We start from the raw sequence: 19,616 nt of genomic DNA, 5'->3' as shown, positions 1-19,616 counted from the left end.
CAAAGTAAAATGTACAAAATTATGTTTCCTCTACTATTTTTATAAGTATTTTTCGTAAATTGCATGGTACACCATTATTAAGTGTGCGGCATGTTACGGAAGACAGATTGTTGATTTTGAAAGGGGTTATCTCAAGGGGAATTTAATTAACAACAAACGTGTGCTATTTTGTTCTGCATGATTTTCCTAATTTTTTGCGGCCCAGGAGGGGGGGTTTAGATCCCCTCCCCCCCCCCCCCCCCCCTTATTTACGATTTCTTTCCACTAGCAGATTGCCAGTTCATGCACGCAGCGCGGCGCTACATACAGCACAGTTTGTGGCGCTGACAACAATATGCATAAATTATCATAAGTGCCCCTTCTCTAGTTGTGACACTGCTGCTACTGCAGTCGGGGAATTCCCGCCTGGCCTTATTGCGTGATGAAGAAGTGGTACTCCGCGATCCGTTCCAAAACTAGGCAAAAAGGTTTGGTTCTTCTTAAACTTAATAATTGTCGAAGGAGGTTGGTGATTGGATGATAAGGCAGAAGTAGGGTGAAGGAAGGAAGGCAGAAACAACAGGCTTGTTTTAAAGTTTAAGTGAACGCAGTGGCTATCGCCCGAACGATGTACGGCAGCCGTAACGCAACTTTCAAGGTAGCATAAAATGGCACGACAGTAGAGCGCGTGATGAATATGCATGGTGACGTCACTAGAAGCTCATGAGTATATCACGCACGGTACTGATAGATATACATGTAGATGCACACTGTATGTGCTGCATCCCACCGATGATATCACATTTAACAAGTCCTCTTTCTACTGTCGCGCCGCCACCCTCTAGTGTCGTCCCACTTACCAATAATATCACATTTAACAAGTCCTCTTTCTACTGTCGCGCCGCCACCCTCTAGTGTCGTCCCACTTACCGATGATATCACATTTAACAAGTCCTCTTTCTACTGTCGCGCCACCACTCTCTAGTGTCGTCCCACTTACCAATGATATCACATTTAACAAGTCCTCTTTCTACTGTCGCGCCGCCACCCTCTAGTGTCGTCCCACTTACCAATGATATCACATTTAACAAGTCCTCTTTCTACTGTCGCGCCGCCTCCCTCTAGTGTCGTCCCACTTGATGATCATCGGTAAGTGGGACGACACTAGAGGGAGGCGGCGCGACAGTAGAAAGAGGACTTGTTAAATGTGATATCATCGGTGGGATGCAGCACATACAGTGTGCATCCACATGTACATGTACATGTATACATATCTATCAGTACCGTGCGTGATATACTCATGAGCTTCTAGTGACGTCATAGTCATGCATATTCATCACGCGCTCTACTGTCGTGCCATTTTATGCTACCAACTTTCAACTGCTCGTGTCGTTACAGAACTAGTTCCCTAACGTAATAATATAAAGGGAATGTACATCATTGGCTTTTGCTGTAATTTTCAGAAATGAACTACTTGAAGGGTTAGTATAATAGATAACAATATTGTAACACTGCCATGTTTGAAGTTTTGTGTTCGAGAATGCTGGAAAAACCAAGAAAAACGAAAAATGTTCAAGTAGTCCGGTTCCCTGACTCCACTAAGGATAAAATGGATCAATTTATACATGCCGGAAAATTGTAAGGTAAGGGAACCAGTGTAGCTGGCCTGCACCCGTTCATGAACATGTTACCAATAGCAAACAAAATTTGGACTGAAAAAATTGTAAACTTGAAGCAGAAGTTCAAAAATAATTAGGTTTTTCCATTTTCTTATCAACCAAATGTTCTCGGACTTTATTTCCCTTTTTTAAAGGTATAGTCCATCATTTGTAATTTGTGCATTTTGTTCGTTTCAAGCAACAGACGTGCTCAAATTCTAAAGAAGGGTATTGAACAACTAACCTGATACCTGATGAAGTTTCAGCTCTACTCCTAGAACTATGAGGCTCCACGTAGTTTCAGCTCAGCTTCAGCTGTATATTCTGAGAAGAACAGCCTTTTTCAAATCAAAAGTTGCTGAATCATGTTTTGAATTGGGCCTGAATTCAGCGTCCGAGACACGTTCTCAATGAGCCGATTGCAGCTACGCGATGTCGCGCACTGATCCGACGAATTACAGCAACCACGGGCGTGTGCGTTGTGCGTCGTGCCAATGCTTGCGGCGCTTTGCTGCAAAACAAAACGAGCTACTAATTTTAAATTTCCTACGGTGTGTCTTAAGAAGCACCGTTGGAAAGGCCTTCTTTTGTTGATTTCTTCAAAATGACAGCTTTCCAGAAAGAATAATTTCACAGGCATGACAGGGAGTTTAGTCCCCTTACTATCTTTCAACCAAGTATGTTTTTCAACAAGAATTACGCCAGCTACTTTTTGGAAATAACTGCAAATGATGGACTCCAGCTTTAAAACATTTCTCGAAAACCACTGATTTAAAAAAAAAAAAATGAAATCAGCAACTTAAATAAAAGGAACAATTTGATTGAAAATCTGAATGTTAAGAACTCTATTAAAAAAAACGAATTTGAGTAGCGCGGCAGGGGTTTCGAACCTGGATCCAATCTAACGTGAAACCAGGCATTCGAGTAGTCCGAGTAACTAGGACTCTACAAATCGCCTTTTTTAACATTTGGACATGGTCGGGCGATAGTAGAGTCCTAGGTACATAGCCTTATTGCGTTACTAATAACAGTTTTTGACCATTTCCACTCGTTCCCCCTAATCAAAATCTTCAGATTTCACCCAAAAAACAGTCTTCAAACTGCCTTATGCGACCCTGTAGGCTTAAGTGGGAGTTGGAAATTGCAAATGGTAGTGGTTAGGTTTACATACCTTTTGGAAGAAAAGAGAAATTTCACCTTCAAATCGGGAAACATTCTTGTCACAAACGCCTTGTTTGAGGCTGCCATTTTGAATTCAGGAAAAGTAGACTGGTGCATGGCTGGCTAGACTGTTTCCTGGCAAGCATCAGACAGACCAATCACAGGGCACTTTGATTTGTCACCTGACCAATCACAGGGCACTTTGATTGGTCACCAATCCAGGTGACCAATCAAAGTGCCCTGTGATTGGTCTGTCTGATGCTTTTCCTGAATTCAAATTGGCAGCCTCAAACAAGGCGTTTGTGACAAGGATGTTTCCCGAATTGAAGGTGAAATTTCTCTTTTCTTTCAAAAGGTATGTAAACCTAACCACCACCATTTGTATTTCCAATTCCCACTGAAGCCTACAGAGTCGCATAAGGCAGTTTGAAGACTGTTTTGGGGGTGAAATCTGAAGATTTTGATTGGGGGTACGAGTGAAAATGGTCAAAAAAAGTTATTAGTAACGCAATAAGGCTATGTACCTAGGACTCTCCTATCGCCCGACCATGTCTAAATGTTAAAAAGGGCGATTCGTAGAGTCCTAGTTACTTGGACTAGCATTCGAGCTACCGAAGCATTCTGAATGATTTGGCAGTTGTAAATTTGATAATACATTCGCATTGCATTTTTTAGTGTCGTAACGGCAGTATTTAAACATTACTTTACGGCTGTCGTAACAATAGCCACTAAGTTAAATGAAATTTAATCCATGGACGGTCATTTTTGTAATGCCCTTGTGCACGTGCTTCAGCTGGCTGGTACCCACTGTGTGTGCCTATTGGATCAAAAGGTAATGCAGGAACCAGTTTTATTTTGGGTTCATGCAGAAATTTCGTCCATTACATCATTTACATGTACGTCCATATGGGAGCCCTAGAGACACCCATCTTCTCCACTAGTAATAGATGGGTGTCTCATCAAAGGGCTACTATTTTGCACGTAAAAGGAGTCAGGAAACAGTATTCAACCATTGAGAAATTTTGGCATGAACCAGAATTTTTTCCTCTTATTTCTGTGTAATGACAGGTCCTGTGCGAATGGCAAATAGCCTCAGAATGTATACTAATATATGCCTACATGTAGGTTGGTTCAATATCAGCTCATAAAACATTGCGGATCCAAACTGGAAAATTTTAAGTCTCAATGTTTTTTTCGACACATTGCCATATATACCCCCATCCAGGCGCGGTTCTAGGGGGGGGGGGGGCTGTAGCCCCCCAAAAAATTTTGTCTAGCCCCCCCAAAATAAATTCTGTTAAAAAAAAATTGCATTAGCAAAAAGAAGGATTGTGATGTACTAGCGAACGGTCTCCCCCTAAAGAAGAAATAGCCGTGACAAGGGTGCATTAGTTAATATAGTGTGAATGAGTTTAGGATTTTGTTGGCGCTCCCCATTGAAAATTTGGCATGAGCCCCCCCCCCCCCCCACCACCACCACCACCACCACCACCACCACCACCTATTGATTTTCGGAGGCCTAAGTGTCTGGAAAAAATAACCGGTCAACATTTCAGCACGCCTCCCTGAAAAAAATCTGGATCCACCGTGCTAGCCCCCCCAAAATATTGGTTCTAGAACCGCGCCTGCCCCCGTCATGTTTTATACGTGTCTATAGATAATTCCATGAGTTATTTAGGTCATTCGTGTCATTTCAACACGATTTTTCACCCGACCCATAGATTGAAACGATTTTGGTGTGACGATTGGCCTATTTTTATGAGAAACCCCCAGAACTGAAGTTGTAATTTGGCACTTGGGTTTTTGAGATATGGTCAACGAACCTTAATATGATGTACAACTTTGCTTTGAAGGTGCTATTGACAAATCTGGCGACAGCCATTTTCTGCGGTTGCGCAAGGCTCGCATGAGTCGCACTCAGGTACATGTAGTACACACGCACACCAGGAGCCTCCAACAGATAGGAAAATCAAAATACGCATGTGCCTTGTCTTTAAGAACGCATGCAGCCTGCGTGTGAGTGTGAAACCACCTAGTAGTGTATCCAGCTTAAAGGGAATATACAACATTTGCAAACATCGAAAAATAGAACTACCAAGTTTTTGCGAAATACCTTAATAGGATGTTGGTAAATGACAGTCTAAAGCATCCTGTAAAATTATGGCACCTGGTATACTGTCATTTTCAAGAAAAGTGGTATTTTTGTATCAATTTCCAACGCTGATCGGCCGATCAGCGTTGGAAACAACTGGCTTTTTTTTCAAATACTGGCCCCAATTGACCATCGCACTTGTTTACAATCGATTACAAACCTATGAACGGGAACGAGCCAGCTAGACTGGTTCCCTAACCTTACAATTCCCCAATGTATGTAAACTGCTCTGTTTCTTCTTATATGGAGTCAGGGAACCAGACTACAGGAAAATGATCGTTTTTCTTGGTTTTTATAGCATTTTCGAACCCAAAACCTCCAAAAAGTCAGTGTAACTATATTTGCTTTATATTTCCAACCCCCCAATTCCAACCATTTCTGAAAATTACAGCAAAAGCAAATGATGTATATTCCCTTTAATGTCGGGGGAGGGGGGGGGGGACGGCACATCTGCACCGAAATGTATGAAATGTAGACATGGGGGGGTACCCATCTTCCAATTGGGGGTGCTCTTCAAAACTGACCATTATTATGCATACCTCAAATTGTATGCCCATTTTCATGACGCATTGTAATGGTTTTTGAGCAGGTTTTTCTTGTTTGGGATTGATGTCAGAACTCTATAACCACTTATTGAAATAATTGCTGAAAAAAAAAATTGTCAAAAACATCTGCCCCCCCCCCCCCCCCCCCCCCTCTGGATACACCACTGACACCACTGCAGTAACAGCTATTAATTCCGGTCAGCAGATTCCACTATAGTTTTTGAGATACAAGTATTTAAAAGTTTGGATGTCATGCTTATATTAGTCGAAAGTTCTTTGACCCATATCTCAAAAACTAACTAGCCAAATTTAAAAAAAAATTCAGTTCTAAGTCCAAAAAAAAAAAGTCTCCGGTTTCTGGTATGGAGCTTGCCCCAAAAGTGGTGCGGCGACGCGGCTTTTTTTTTTTTACCTGGTTTTTTTTTTTTTTTTGCTTCAAATGTTGGCTGATGACTGCAAATGGTGCCCGACTAAACTTAGTGCAAATATATGGGAGTCCAGAGAGGCAACATAAAGCTTATTCTCGATCATAACCCCATCTAAAAACACGTTAAAATTGTGCAGCAGCAGAATTCCAGTCAAACCAGTGAGTTTGGCGGTTTTGAGACATCATCTTGTATTGAAAAAAAAACTTTTTCATTTTGCCGACGCGCATGGCTGCGGCGGCGCGCGCGCATACCAGAAACCGGAGACTCTTTTTTTTTGGCCTAAGGCATGCAACTTTTTCTCGGATCCGCTGATTTCCTCGTTTTTTACATGAATGCCATTACAAATTAAAAAATAACAGTGTTGCTGTTGAAACCCCTCAGCCAGAGTCAAGTTATCATCCGGAAACCACTAACCTTTAACTGAACATGGTGACTTTGGCCTTTGACCCCAGAACCATGCAGTCCCAACATGCCTGTACCAATGGGGAAACCCCCTACCGAAGTTAGACACCGAAATTTCATTTCTAACTCAAGTTATCATTGGGAAACCATTGACATTTAACTCACCACGGTGACCTTGACCTTTGACCTTTTGACCCCAAAACTAATCTGAACTTGCCCACTCCCAAGGGCAACCCTCTACCAAAGTTGGACACCAAAAACTCATTTCTAACTCAAGTTATCATCTGGAAACCATTTACATGTAACTCACCACGGTAACCTTGACCTTTGACCTTTTGACCTCAAAACCAATCCCAACTTGCCTACTTCCAAGGGCAACCCCCTACCAAAGTTAGACATCAAAATCTCATTTCTAACGCAAGTTACCATCCGGAAACCATTACCTTTAAACTCGCCATGCTGACCTTGACCTTTGACCTTTTGACCCCAAAACCAATCCCAACTTGCCTACTCCCAAGGGCAACCCTCTACCAAAGTTAGACACCAAAATCTCATTTCTAACTCAAGTTATCATCCGGAAACCATTTACATTGAACTCACCATGGTGACCTTGACCTTTGACCTTTTGACCCCAAAACCAATCCCAACTTGCCTACTCTCAAGGGCAACCCCCTACCAAAGTTTGACACCAAAATCTGATTTCTAACTTAAGTTATCATCCGGAAACCATTTACATTTAACTCACCACACTGACCTTGACCTCTGACCTTTTGACCCCAAAACCAATCCCAACTTGCCTACTCCCAAGGGCAACCCCCTACCAAAGTTTGACACCAAAATCTGATTTCTAACTGAAGTTATCATCCGGAAACCATTTATCTTTAACTCACCACGGTGACCTTGACCTTTGACCTTTTGACCTCAAAACCAATCCCAACTTGCCTACTCCCAAGGGCAACCCCCTACCGAAGTTACAATCCCAAACAACATTTCTAACTCAAGTTATCATCCGGAAACTAAGCTGCCCGGACGTCCGCACTGACATACGGACGTCCGGACGGGAGGTACGACCTGACGGACGGACGGACGCCCTAGGCGATGACAATACCCCTCGAGCCTCTCGGCTGAGGGGTAAAAACACTGTACAAATTAAGTCTTGTGTGGTTTGGAATTTCCTCTTTTTTTCTATATTTCCAGTTGCATGCCTGAGTTCTGGGGGTTTCTCATAAAGGCCAATCATCACACCAAATATCATCTGTGAGGGTCGGTTCCAAAACCGTGTTGAATTGACACAGAATGACCCATTTTACAGCTTGGGAAATTTGCAACAAACTGTCTGCCGCATCAGATGTAAACAACCTGTTTGTTTGTTTGTTTGCTTTCATCTGTAAAACAGTTTGACAACCTTTTTCTTTCCAAGTACTAGACCTTTGAAATAGGATAAGTATTACAATCTGAAACAAAATTGTTGGTAATTTTCAGGACGATGTGCCCCTTTAATAGTACAAACTTTCTCCAACTTCACTCTTAAAATGAAAAGTTAACGAAATGCCTGAAGGGAGGATAGTTTATATTTTTCTGCTTTTTTATCTAGGTAAAAAGATTATTTTTCAGGAAATGTAGCGCGCATTGTTGTTTGGCTCGCAGTACATAGAGAGTCCAGTATTTGAGACATGTTTAGGAGGCTATTCTGAGGCATGTTCAGATTTATTAAGATCACTTTTTTTATCATTGGGTCAGTGAATATTGCATATACATCAACCAATGCTAAAGTGTGCAATAATGAAAGGAGATCCTGACTAGAAATGGACACTTTTTTTTAATATACTGCACACTGAATGTACATGTAATGAGCAACCCCCCAAAAAAGGACCCGGATCCGACACAAAAATGTATGTACACATACTATGTGTAGAGAAGACAAAGTCAATATCATTTGCAATTTTCACACAGATTAGTATGTAGTGCAGCCCAAACTGGATAGAATATTTCAGCATGGAAGACTCGGATAAGAGAAGACTACGACGAAACCGTTGTGCCTTAGTAGACAACATAGAACCCAGCCGAATCCTGGACCACCTCATAGAATGTGAAGTCTTCACACCAGATATGTGTCAGGATATTACATCCAAGTCAACTACTAAAGTGAGTTCATAAATCATGTTTTCATACCTTTTCTAATTATAAATATTTTAAGACAAGATAAGTTTGCGGTGGCACCATGTGAATAAATCTCTTTTGTGAGTATGTGTGGTGCTGAAAAGAACCGGAGGGACTCAACGTTTCGAACAGTATGCTCTGCCCGTCGTCAGGAGAAACATTGAGTCCCTCCGGTTCTTTTCAGCACCACACATACTCACAAAAGAGATTTATTCACATGGTGCCACCGCAAACTTATCTTGTCTTTGTATCTTTCCACCATGCAAACCTTCAAATCTCATCTATAAATATATCTCATTATCTAAAAAGGGGTCATTGTAGTGAAATATATCAGTGTTTAAACCGCAAGGTTTGAGTTTATATGTGCTGCTTATAATTACTACCCTTCCTTCCCATTAAATTATCGAGTAGGTACATGCATAGAGCTAGGACCCAAGGGGTTCGAACTCCAAGACTTCAAAAGTAAAAGGATCGTCGCCGCGCTCAAAAGCAACAATAAAAAAAGCACCTGGTGGCCAGCTTGCTCAGTTGCTCACCAAGCTAATCTCTACACAATAGAGATCCGCGCTCACTAATGCTAGAGAAAAGAGTTTGCATTGCTTTGTAGACAATACCATGGTAGAAACGCATGCGCAGTTGTCATACATCACCAAAAATGAATGATTTTGAAAGTGTTTGTTCGGAGTTGGCTAATACTGGCTAACAATGTGGTCAACATCACTGAAACAATCATTTCATGACAAACAAAATGATCTATACCTTTAATGTGAAAACTTGTGAAATTTGCCAAAAAATCACATTTCATTAATGATATATTGCCAGTTAAAAAGTCCGAAAAGACATGATAAAGTGAAAAAAAATCCAATTGATTTTCAAATTACAGGGACAGGTAGCGCCTTCAAGGACCAACAACTGCACATCGATAAGTTGAATTTATAACTCTCATCTAACAACTGCGCAGTTGTTAAAGCCTATCTTGTTGTAAAATATATTTTTCAAAAAAGAGCAGCGACGCGACACGACTTATTATGCAGCATATAGGGAGGTTGTTGGTTACCAACTAAAAGGCGGCGACGATCATCGTGTTCAAAGGCCGCTTGCAGTCACGCAATGAATGGTCCAGGCTTGAGGTCACAGTGCTTTAGCTATGGACATTCCCGAGGGATTGGAATGTTAATGGGCAAAATGTAAATCGCCCAAGAGTTCTGACTCCTTCGGTCCTAGCTCTATGGTACATGCATGGGACTGAGCCCGACTAATTAAGGATGTGGCGTTTTTACGTTTAAACGTATAAGCGATAAAATTCTAAATCCATTTTTAATTGTTCAGAAACGTTCAAACGAACCTCACATTATAAATAGTGACATCTGTAAATACTTTTTCTACCCTATTCTGGATAAAAACAAGTTGCCTTTCAATAAATTTTGCAGGAACAGACTGGCAAGCTATTAAATATGCTGGAAAAGCGAGGATGTGACGCATACAGGCTTTTTCGCAACACACTCCTGAAAACAGACTATGAGCATCTGGTGGAAAAATTAGACACAACACCAACTGCAGGTAAGTTCTTCTAAGAGTACACTAATGTTGAGTGGCTCAGAGTGAAATAGGAGGAATATGATCGCAAGGTAAAATCTGGACTTTTCCATTTCACAAGGCGAAGCCGAGTGAACTGGAAAAGTCCAGATTTTACCGAGCGATAATATTCCTTCCATTTCACAATTTACAGCCACTCAATATTTGTTTTATATAACTGACATATATCCTTGTCATTTATATATTTGAACTTTTATTCCAATACAAAATTGGTGGAAAATGTATTTCTCTTTTCCAAACCACCCCTTCTCGAAAAATGTTTGAACCCAACTCTGTAGCGCAGGCTCTTTGGAATAATACGCGCAATGCTGAACGCGCTCACCAGCATGCATTTGCACACAAATACTGTGTCATGGAACAAGAATGATCCTATTTGTTGAATAGTATTTCTTATTTCCCATGGGCAAATGGGGCTTTTTGAGCCCCGGCGTGAATGGGAGCAATAACGAATGTCACATGATGTGAGTTCCACCAATAAAAAGACAAGGATCTGTATGTTGGTTATATGATGTTGCCTATACGAATGTTTTGGGGGACACTTTATACCAGTGCTGAATTCTGTATGACCGTATCCCCGTATGTATGTAGTTTAGGATAAGTTTTCAAGGGATTACTTTCTACAGAATTTGATGGACTTTAATGTAACTTGGATGGAGTGATCCTTGGGTGGGGGTTAAATCATTACTGTTCAAGTCTTCAGAAATATGAGGACGGAGGTCATCTAGGGGTCATTTGAGGTCATTTTACAATGCAAAAATTTGACCTTTTTTCGACATAAATGAACGGGTGTTCACTAACGTTTCTGAATAAAGGTTTAGGGCTGCTGATGTGTTGTTTTGACGATGTAATGTCAAAGGTCATCCAGGGGTCAATTGAGGTCATAACCCATGATGGAAAACATGTGAAATGTGAAACACAAACTATAGGTTTCAACCGCGAAAAAGGCAACGTGTGATCCCCGGATCAGTTAGTTTAAAAGGGTTTTGTTTCTCAAGTGGAAAATATCCATTTATCAAGACGTTATGCCAATTGGTAAATTTTTTTTTTGACAAGCAACTTAATTCAAACAAGGGTTAATTATAAACTTCCTTACATTTGCAGAATATGCAGGGTACCGTACAAAGCATTGGTGACCAATTAATATACGTGTGACAGTGATATACAAATGTAAATGTTTTAGACTGCTGATCTCTTTACCTTAACAAAAAGTCCAGCTCGCCCCTCCCCCTCCCTCAACTGCCGCTGGGATAGCCTGAAAGGTCAATCAACTTATATCAGTGGGGTCCCCTGGTAGAAGATGAGGAACGACATTTTCATGGAATCCCACAGTCAGACAGGGACTGATCAACATGTTCTTCCAGGCAGACTTCAGTCCTGGGTCACGATGGTAGAAGGCTTGGAATGTACCCCTACAACAACCTGATCCCCAAGTACACCACGTACACATGCATTCAGTTAATCATTTGTTGCACTTTTATTTCTCTTGGCTGTGGCAGATGAAGTCGATGCCAAGGCAATAAAATCACCAGGACAAGGACAGATTTCCAGCATCTTCATCCCTGGACATCAGAAGAAACAGGATGCTCAGCACATTACCAATAATGTCATTGGAGATAACAATTTTGCAGTATTTGGTAGCCAAAATTTGACAATCAACAACTACAATGAGGAAGGCGATGACTGAGTCTCTCATCATGTCCCCAAAGACAAGTTTCTAAGCAGCCAATCAGTACATCCGTATTTGTCATAACTAAACAGCACCATCTTAAGAAAGCAGTTCTAGGAAAAGTAAGTAATATGAAGTATACTCCCTTAGTTTAATTCGTTCTTCATCTGTTTTATATAATGTGTAATGTATATTATATAAATATAATTGTTATCATTTTGATCAGCCCAATAAAGTAATGAAGCGTATTTCATACAGTTTTTGGGCCTAGTTGAGTGGAGCTGCTTAACTGTTTTAGCAAATCATTGCATATACAATGTGGTGATTTTAACTAGCAGTTCAGCACAGTACGGAGTATCATCCAGTTAATTCTTGTTTGGATTTTTAAGACCTTTAAACTTAAATAGTGCTAGAATTTGAAATCTGTACAGTTCAATACCAGGACGTTCTTGACAAGGTAGGGGGATTTATTGAGTGAGGGGATGAAAAGAGGAGGCGAATACATTTATTTTTTCTGAAAAATTGCCTCATTATTTTGGTACAAATGGTTAAAATTGGAGGTATTACTAGTGACAATTCTCCTCAAGTGGCTCATCCCCTTGCCCCATACACTATGAGTTCTTTTCCCTCAGTGCCTAGCATGTGTAAACGTTCAAGCCAAAATCCCACAGGAAGAAAAGTCAAGCAATTCTAACTTCCCCATTTTACTTGTAGACATATTAAAATATTATGCTGACCTATTAAAAATTATGAGAGAAACTATTTTGAAATGCACAGTAAAGCCTTTTTAAAATTTAAGTGCACCCAAAAAACTATTTTCAGACAAACATGAAGTTGGATGGTTGAGCGGATATAATACTTGTTATCATAACTTGTCAACTTCAAAGATATTTATTTTTAAATTCTTTCGGACGCGTTTCAGAGCGCCATGTCTGGGAACCCTCTATCCGATATTCGAGATCGAACTCCTCTCTTCCCCACCCCCCCCCCAATAAAAAAATCCTCCCCGTAGCCACGCCATACACTGCCCCTAATGGTTGGCCTCTCATTCGCATATGGTTTTGTATGGTCACTATGCTTATTATATTTCGTAAGTACTAATATAACTTATTTTGTATTTAAATAATGTCATTTATTACCATTCTGAATATCCATTTTGATTTATATGAATGGACGAATTAAAAAGCAGTATAGACTGACATGGAATGCTTCTCAGTTTGTGTATATTTGGATGTGATCGTTCCATGTTTTTCAAAAATTAAATACTTTGCAGCAAGTCAATAAATAATTCGGTCATTTCGGACAAACAAAAAGAATTGGTTTCATGAAGCCTTGAGCAGATTTATATATATTTTCAAGGCGCTATGTGAGGGCGCTGTTTACGACAGGCCCAAGCTGGTATTTGCCCTCCCCCCCCCCCCCTCCCCATCCCAACCACCGCCAGCATGCAGCCAATTCGAATGCGTGCAATTGGGTTGGGTCACGTTTGAGTCTTATTTCAAGGCTAATGATTACAATTGTCAAAGCTATTGTACAGATTGTTTTTGTTAAACAAAATAATTACTGCAATGACATTATTGAAACTTCACACAATCATATTGAATCAAATGAGTAGGCTACGTGCTCAGATGATTAGTCTCATTTCCAGGCTAACCATTTTGCATTACATTCAATTTGGTTTAACGACTAAGCGAATTTCTTAAGGTAGGGGAATGTCACATATTAAAACTTCAATACCAAATTCAACCTAAAAACGTGGATTTATACACCTTATTTGTTCAGTTATCTGCAATATTGGCTGAGATATAGCGAAAAATAGATTCTTCGGTAATGGTATAGCACAGACGAATTACTTGCTTAAAAAAATGATACGTGGGACATGTTTTAACATAACAAATCGTTTTCTACGCATTTTTCTTCTGATCTAGAGACGTTGAATGATTAGAAGTTGATTTCCGAGGGTGCACGATACCCCTTCTTCTCACTAAACTAAACCATTTACATGCATCAAAAACTATCGTTAAGCGTTTGCGGCCCTTTACGATTCCAGGGGCTGATCCAGGATTTTTTGCGGGGGGGGGGGGGGGTTCATCAGCAAATCATTGCTGAAATGTAGACATTTTTTTGTCCGGACACTTGGCCTCCGTAAACTCAATAGGTGGTGGGGGAGGGGAGGGGCTCGAACCATACTTTCAATGGGGGCGCTGTTCAAATCCGACGATTATTAACACTATACAGAATACATTTTCTTTCATTAACATTTTGGATGTCAGAGCGGGGGGGGGGGGGTGTTCGCACTATTTTTAATAAATTTCTATTAAAAAAAAACATTTTTGACAGAGCTGAGGGACGGGGGGAGGGGGTTGATCCCCGCCACCCCCCCCCCCCCTCCCCCCGAATCCGCGCCTGGATTCACGGCGGTTTTCCGGACGGTCCGTCTCCCATTGCGTGTTACCCATCGAGGGATCTTGGCCGTATACACCAAATCAATTATACTCTGTTGACTCAGTGCAGTGAAGACGGCCTTCCTCCGATTGGCTTCCACGGCCCGTAGAAAGACCGAACGCTATTTCTTGACCCTTTAACGCTGTATCGTCGGATCGACAGTGCGCTATAAATGGATGGTCTTGTTTCAATCTTTGTTGTTCTTTTTAATAAACTGTACAAATACAAAGATAAGAAAGAAAAGGATAGGAACCTTTTTAAATGTAATGTTATACATGCAATGTATTTTTTTAATGCAATGCTTGAAAATGTACCGTTGTGTCCCATTTAACCATATTTTCATTTTGAAGGGTATTTTGGTGCCTTTTTGTTTTTAATGCAAATGAGAATTTGCATATGATCAAAACTGTGATGTAATTCTGGGTAAATACCTCAATGTTACAGCTATTTCAGCACAAAAACGGGGCTAGAGTTTTGGATATTTTGCTGTCACAAAGTTTCTTTTCTTTGGGTGATTCGTTGTGTAAATACATGGCAGTAAGCCAATGAGCAACCCTTTCTCACAAATGTTTTCAATGAGCAAATTATGGATTAACAATTTCAACAAAATATCTCCTAAACTGAACAGTGTCTTCCTGAAATGACATCACAGCAACAGTGTCCTCAGTTGCCAGAAAAGAATGGAACTTATGAAATGTTTAAAGAAGTGCACTTTTCAATAAAGTTAACCAAAAGGAGATGTCGAATAGTTTGCATTCATTTAAATTAAGAGGAAAAGAAAGTTGCACAAAATGTGTTCCCAAAAAAAATCGTCGCACGGACCCTTGCATTTTGTGAAAGAAAAACTCAGGCTCAACTACCCAGAAGTTATGACTGGCTCTGATGTGTACGACAGCTGGTAAACATATTCTCTCGGGAGTATAACAGAATATGCTGTCAAATGAGGCGTGTAAAAGTTCAGGGTCTGCGGTCATAAATTTCCCAAGATACGGTACTTTTCTTCTGGAAGGTTTATTACGTGCACTGAACGGCATTTTCTTTGGAAACTTGGTAAATCGTCTGACGCGAAGGCGTATATTATAGCAATAGAGTGGGCATGCACGTCATCAGTGCAGTATTTGTATATTGCCTACGGTTATGACTTGAACAGTTCCTTGGGGGTTGATTCAGTGTACCTCATACCACCCGCGTGTTCATCATCAGGGTTGCGATGGGAAATTCAGGGAACAAACCGAGTCTAAGGGAAGAACAATGTTCACATATTTCTTGTAATTGACAAATCAATAACATGCGATGTATTTAGAGTTTTTTGAGGTGCGAAATGCTGAAAAATTGAATTGAGTCAACTATTTATTACAGTAAGACACTGCATCAAATGCGTCTAATGATAAGTATCGGATTAATTAAGTAATTATTCCTACATCGGAATTGACGTAAATCAGCCCGTGGACCAGTTATGCTTATAATGAAAACGTGTTTATGGAGAGCAGAGACGAGGGGCCAAGCCCCCACCACACGTTTTAAAGTGGAGGATATCATATCGTTTGCCCCCCCCCCCCCCCCCCCCACTTTTTTCGTCCCCGGATAAAAATTGTAGCCTACGGTTTGATTCTTTAGCTCAGAATATCTGATTCAATGACTCCAAACTCGATAATGATGTTTAAATGATAATCTTTTGCTAAAACAAATTGGTTAAAGTGGTCAGAAATTGCACCACAGAATGTCTAAAATCCAAAATTGTCCAGGCCCTTACTCGCGGGCCCCGAACCCCACGCCGTCAGAGCTTCGCGTTTCCCGCTCGTATTAGTTCTGATCAAGGTATGTCCCCCACTTTTGAGAAACGATTGACGCTCTTGAGAATGCAGAGAAGACTTGGTATGCAAACATTAATGCAATGCCCAAAGTTGAATCGGACTGCATAATGTGCGATAATTTTATTGGCTTCGTCAGTAATTACAGCTTCGTATTTCGCTTCTGATGACAGAAATGATAGTCTACTCATTAAATATCGTTAACTATAGAATGTTTTTATTGGCTTTGTTTCTTATGTTGTGTTTCATAGTACGGATCGATGGCAATATTTGCAAATCAGCGAACAACTCTCTGACCGGGGATGTTATATCCGGGCAATGTCCGAATTTTCCTGATCTTTTTCATTTTCAGCCATTCAATAATGCGCATGATTTATACACATGTGATCAAATTGGCAAGTCTTTTTCATTGTTGGGGCATTCAGTGTCAATTTGTAGGCACCCAAGCTTTTGCCAATAACATTCGTTTTCATTTTCGTTTTGGGCATTCTGTTTTGATACGTGCATCCAAGACTTAATTTACAGCATTTTTAAATTGATTTTTGGACATTATTTTGTTGACGGTTGACGCATTCAAATCAGCGAACGTGGGTGCGCGCAATTTGCCAAGCATTACTTCTCTTATTCGTTTATGGACAATCGTTTTCATCGTTTGGTCATACAAATCGATAATTTTCTTTAATTGATATATTTTTCTATGTTCCTCCGAGGTTCTTTGATTTAATCTTTGCGACTGAGCAATTTATAACGTAACAAAGTAACTGATAATGAGAGCTATATTATGATTAACGAAATGAAACGGCTTACGAATTTTCTTTTTTCACTGTTGATCTTTTCTTTTTGTTTTAAGTTTGAACAAATCTATAGCGGCATCTTTATGTTAATAGTGTATTAATCTTTAAACTTTGTTTACTGTTTTTTCGTGTTGTTTTTGTAAGTTTTTAAATTATCGATGATTCATCTATCGATCTCTTGACGTGCAAGAGATCGGGACATATGTTTGGCAATGGTTACCCAACACTTATCTTGGGTAAATTAATGTTTTCTAGGGACACTTCCATCAGACGACCACATCTCCACTCCTACTAGGCTCATTCCTGCTTCTGTCTGAAAACTTAGTTCAGAAAGAGGGGTGTGCATCTACGAATTGAGGACGTCTGATAATGATATACGCTATAATTTATGACATAATTATTGTGTAGGAATACGGACATGCAGGAAGTCTAAAAAGAGGCTCGACAAAGTGTGAGATATTTTTGCCCATTAATGAAAATGAATGCCCGATCTACCCCTACTGCTGGTCAGACGAAAATAAATTATCAATACAATACTTTAAATTGAATGCCGATCTACGTCATCTTTCAATCTAAATTGAATAAGTCAGGCGTTAAATTGAGTGAAAACGTTGTGAAATTTGAAGGGAAAACCTATAAAGGCTTTCGCTTACTTGAGGATATTTATTTCCATTGGCCACATTCTCAGGTAGGTTTCCTGGAAATTATGCCAATAAATGTTTAGCCAATGAAATACTTAATTGCTGTACCTATCTTCCTTAGGAGGGTAACGAATTGAAAGAAATTAGTGGGATTAATTCTCTGTTTCCATTTATAGCGGGGAGCTCATCGGCCTCGGCATGTAGTACGCTACTGGCTTTGTAAGATTGAGTACGACCCTGGGAACGAGGTTGGGGAGTTCACTTCCTTCAGCTTCTTACTATCCGGAAGTTCTGTAATAAACGTAGGTTTGTTGGAAGTGGAAAGTCATAAAGAGAAACTATTTTAAATAGTAAAATTTGTTTATTGAGCCTGAAATCGAAATCCGCCGCAGACAGGTGGCGGAGCAGTGGCCCTGACATCTCCTAGTTCTGATAACGGTGAAGTGTATTTACGACAGTTCATGTCTGGGTTGTGGTCGGAACAGTCGACCACCCAATGGATAAAGTTTTCTAAAATCCTCAAATTCTCCGAAATTCATCACCGTACAAGTAGGCGGAACGGTTGTGAATCCTGGAGAGGTTTTATGGTCAGCAAGCATGCTCTTCTCCTCTTCTAATGGATCAGTCATCATTTACTGCAAATGATGCGGTCAGCCGCTATTGCTGTAATGTTAGGATCGATCACGTATTTGCTACACCCTACATCTGACCTCCAAAACGATGATCAGTGCATATAGCAGTGATTCCGGGGAGGGGGCCAATATTTTGGAGCGGGGACGCCAATGGCGATGTCCCCCTTGTAATTTATCCCAGTGCATAGTCATATAAAGGTTAGTTTTACCAACCACCTTAAATGTGAAATTATATACGTGTATATACATTTTAATAAAAACCGATTCTCACAAATTAATTTTGAAACAACAGTTGAATGCAGTATATAGTGAAAATAACCCTCAGCTGATTGTCCACAAGAAACCGTCCATTGTATACGGCGTATTTTGTACGCGATAAGCGGCCACAACTTGACGATAACACGAACGTGAATAAGTTTGTATGTAAGTCACCGCAAATAATTTTCGCACAGTTTTTAGGACTCGAGTGTTATTAGCTATCGGCTCAAGTCGAGTCGAGCCATTTGCTCGCAGTAACTCGAATCGAGTCAGTTACCCGATGAGACTCGAGTCGAGTCGAGTTGCCAAAAACTCGAGTCGGACTCGAGTCATTACAACTCTGCTGTTATAAGAAAGAAGGAATTGTCCAAAACCATATACGATGACCTTTATTCCCTGTGTAACATTGCTTAAAATTGAGTCTGGCGTGTTTAATTTATGAAGAAAAAGAAAGAGTGGAAAATGGTTGGTATCAGGGGAAAACCTATATTTTGCATGATCTGTCGGTCTGCAACTTAAAATAAGTTTGGGGTCTAAATAAAATAATAACGGATGCATTTGGAGAACAGTCTCTATGCTTAAATTAGGCTGATAGAAAGTTTTCCTTTTTCTTCGAAATTATGCACTTTTTTGTTCTCGTGCGGATAAAGTAGTATACATTGAAAACGAATTTCCTCGTTCTTTTCCTAACTTGAAAGTGCGAAAGATGGTTGAAGGCATCTGCAGATGATTATTGGATAAGAACAGCCAATGATGTAAATTACCTAAATGTGTCCTTATTGCAGTTTTTACACGTAATGACAAAATCTGAAAATGCATTGTATTCGACGACTCCAACGGATTTTGACCCGGGCGGGAGCTTGACGTGCATCGAAACACGCAGGTCCTGTATTCCCATTGCACAATCAGCCCGCCCATGATCATTTGGGAATTCATACAGGATAACTTCTGACTTGCATCCACATTGTGTTGAAAGAGTTGTCTAAATCTAGGGGTAGGAAACCGCGGTGAGCCACGAAAGACAAGGCCCAGGCTGTGGCTGTTGCAAGGTGTATGGCGGCCAATGGACGGTAATACAGGGGGACGCGAGGGAACATGTCCCTCCAATATCATTGGGGCGGGGACGACCGTCAATTGTGAAGTCCCACCTCCCCAAATAATTTATCCCCATACATGTAGGTTCATAATGCTTTTCCCCTTTGTAATAGCGCTAAGATTTCTCGAACAGCACTTAATTTTAGTTAGGCCTACTTCGAAAGGGCTTACTGTGAGAGGAGCAGCCTATAAT

At 40.5% G+C, this 19,616-nt stretch overlaps 1 protein-coding gene across 4 annotated transcripts; it reads left to right on the top strand.

The window, feature by feature from the left end:
- Positions 1 to 352: 352 nt before the first annotated feature.
- Positions 353 to 12,953, top strand: LOC119734983 (caspase-2-like). Of its 4 annotated transcripts, none has more exons than XM_038208653.1 (4): positions 353 to 467; positions 8,279 to 8,470; positions 9,916 to 10,045; positions 11,578 to 12,953. In XM_038208653.1, exons 2-4 carry the CDS (start codon positions 8,321 to 8,323, stop codon positions 11,763 to 11,765), a joined length of 468 nt encoding a protein of 155 aa, XP_038064581.1. In that variant the 5' UTR covers positions 353 to 467; positions 8,279 to 8,320; the 3' UTR covers positions 11,766 to 12,953. The 4 variants fall into 4 exon arrangements, with proteins under 4 accessions (XP_038064581.1, XP_038064596.1, XP_038064588.1 ...); XM_038208668.1 differs by having other exon boundaries at positions 382 to 637; XM_038208660.1 differs by lacking the exon at positions 353 to 467 and adding an exon at positions 1,310 to 1,460.
- Positions 12,954 to 19,616: the final 6,663 nt, after the last annotated feature.

Source organism: Patiria miniata, unplaced genomic scaffold (genome assembly GCF_015706575.1).
Source record: "Patiria miniata isolate m_02_andy unplaced genomic scaffold, ASM1570657v1 HiC_scaffold_10, whole genome shotgun sequence".
NCBI lineage: Eukaryota > Metazoa > Echinodermata > Asteroidea > Valvatida > Asterinidae > Patiria > Patiria miniata.
The sequence above is the reverse complement of the archived record's forward strand: the minus strand, read 5'-3'. Positions and strand labels throughout refer to the sequence as shown.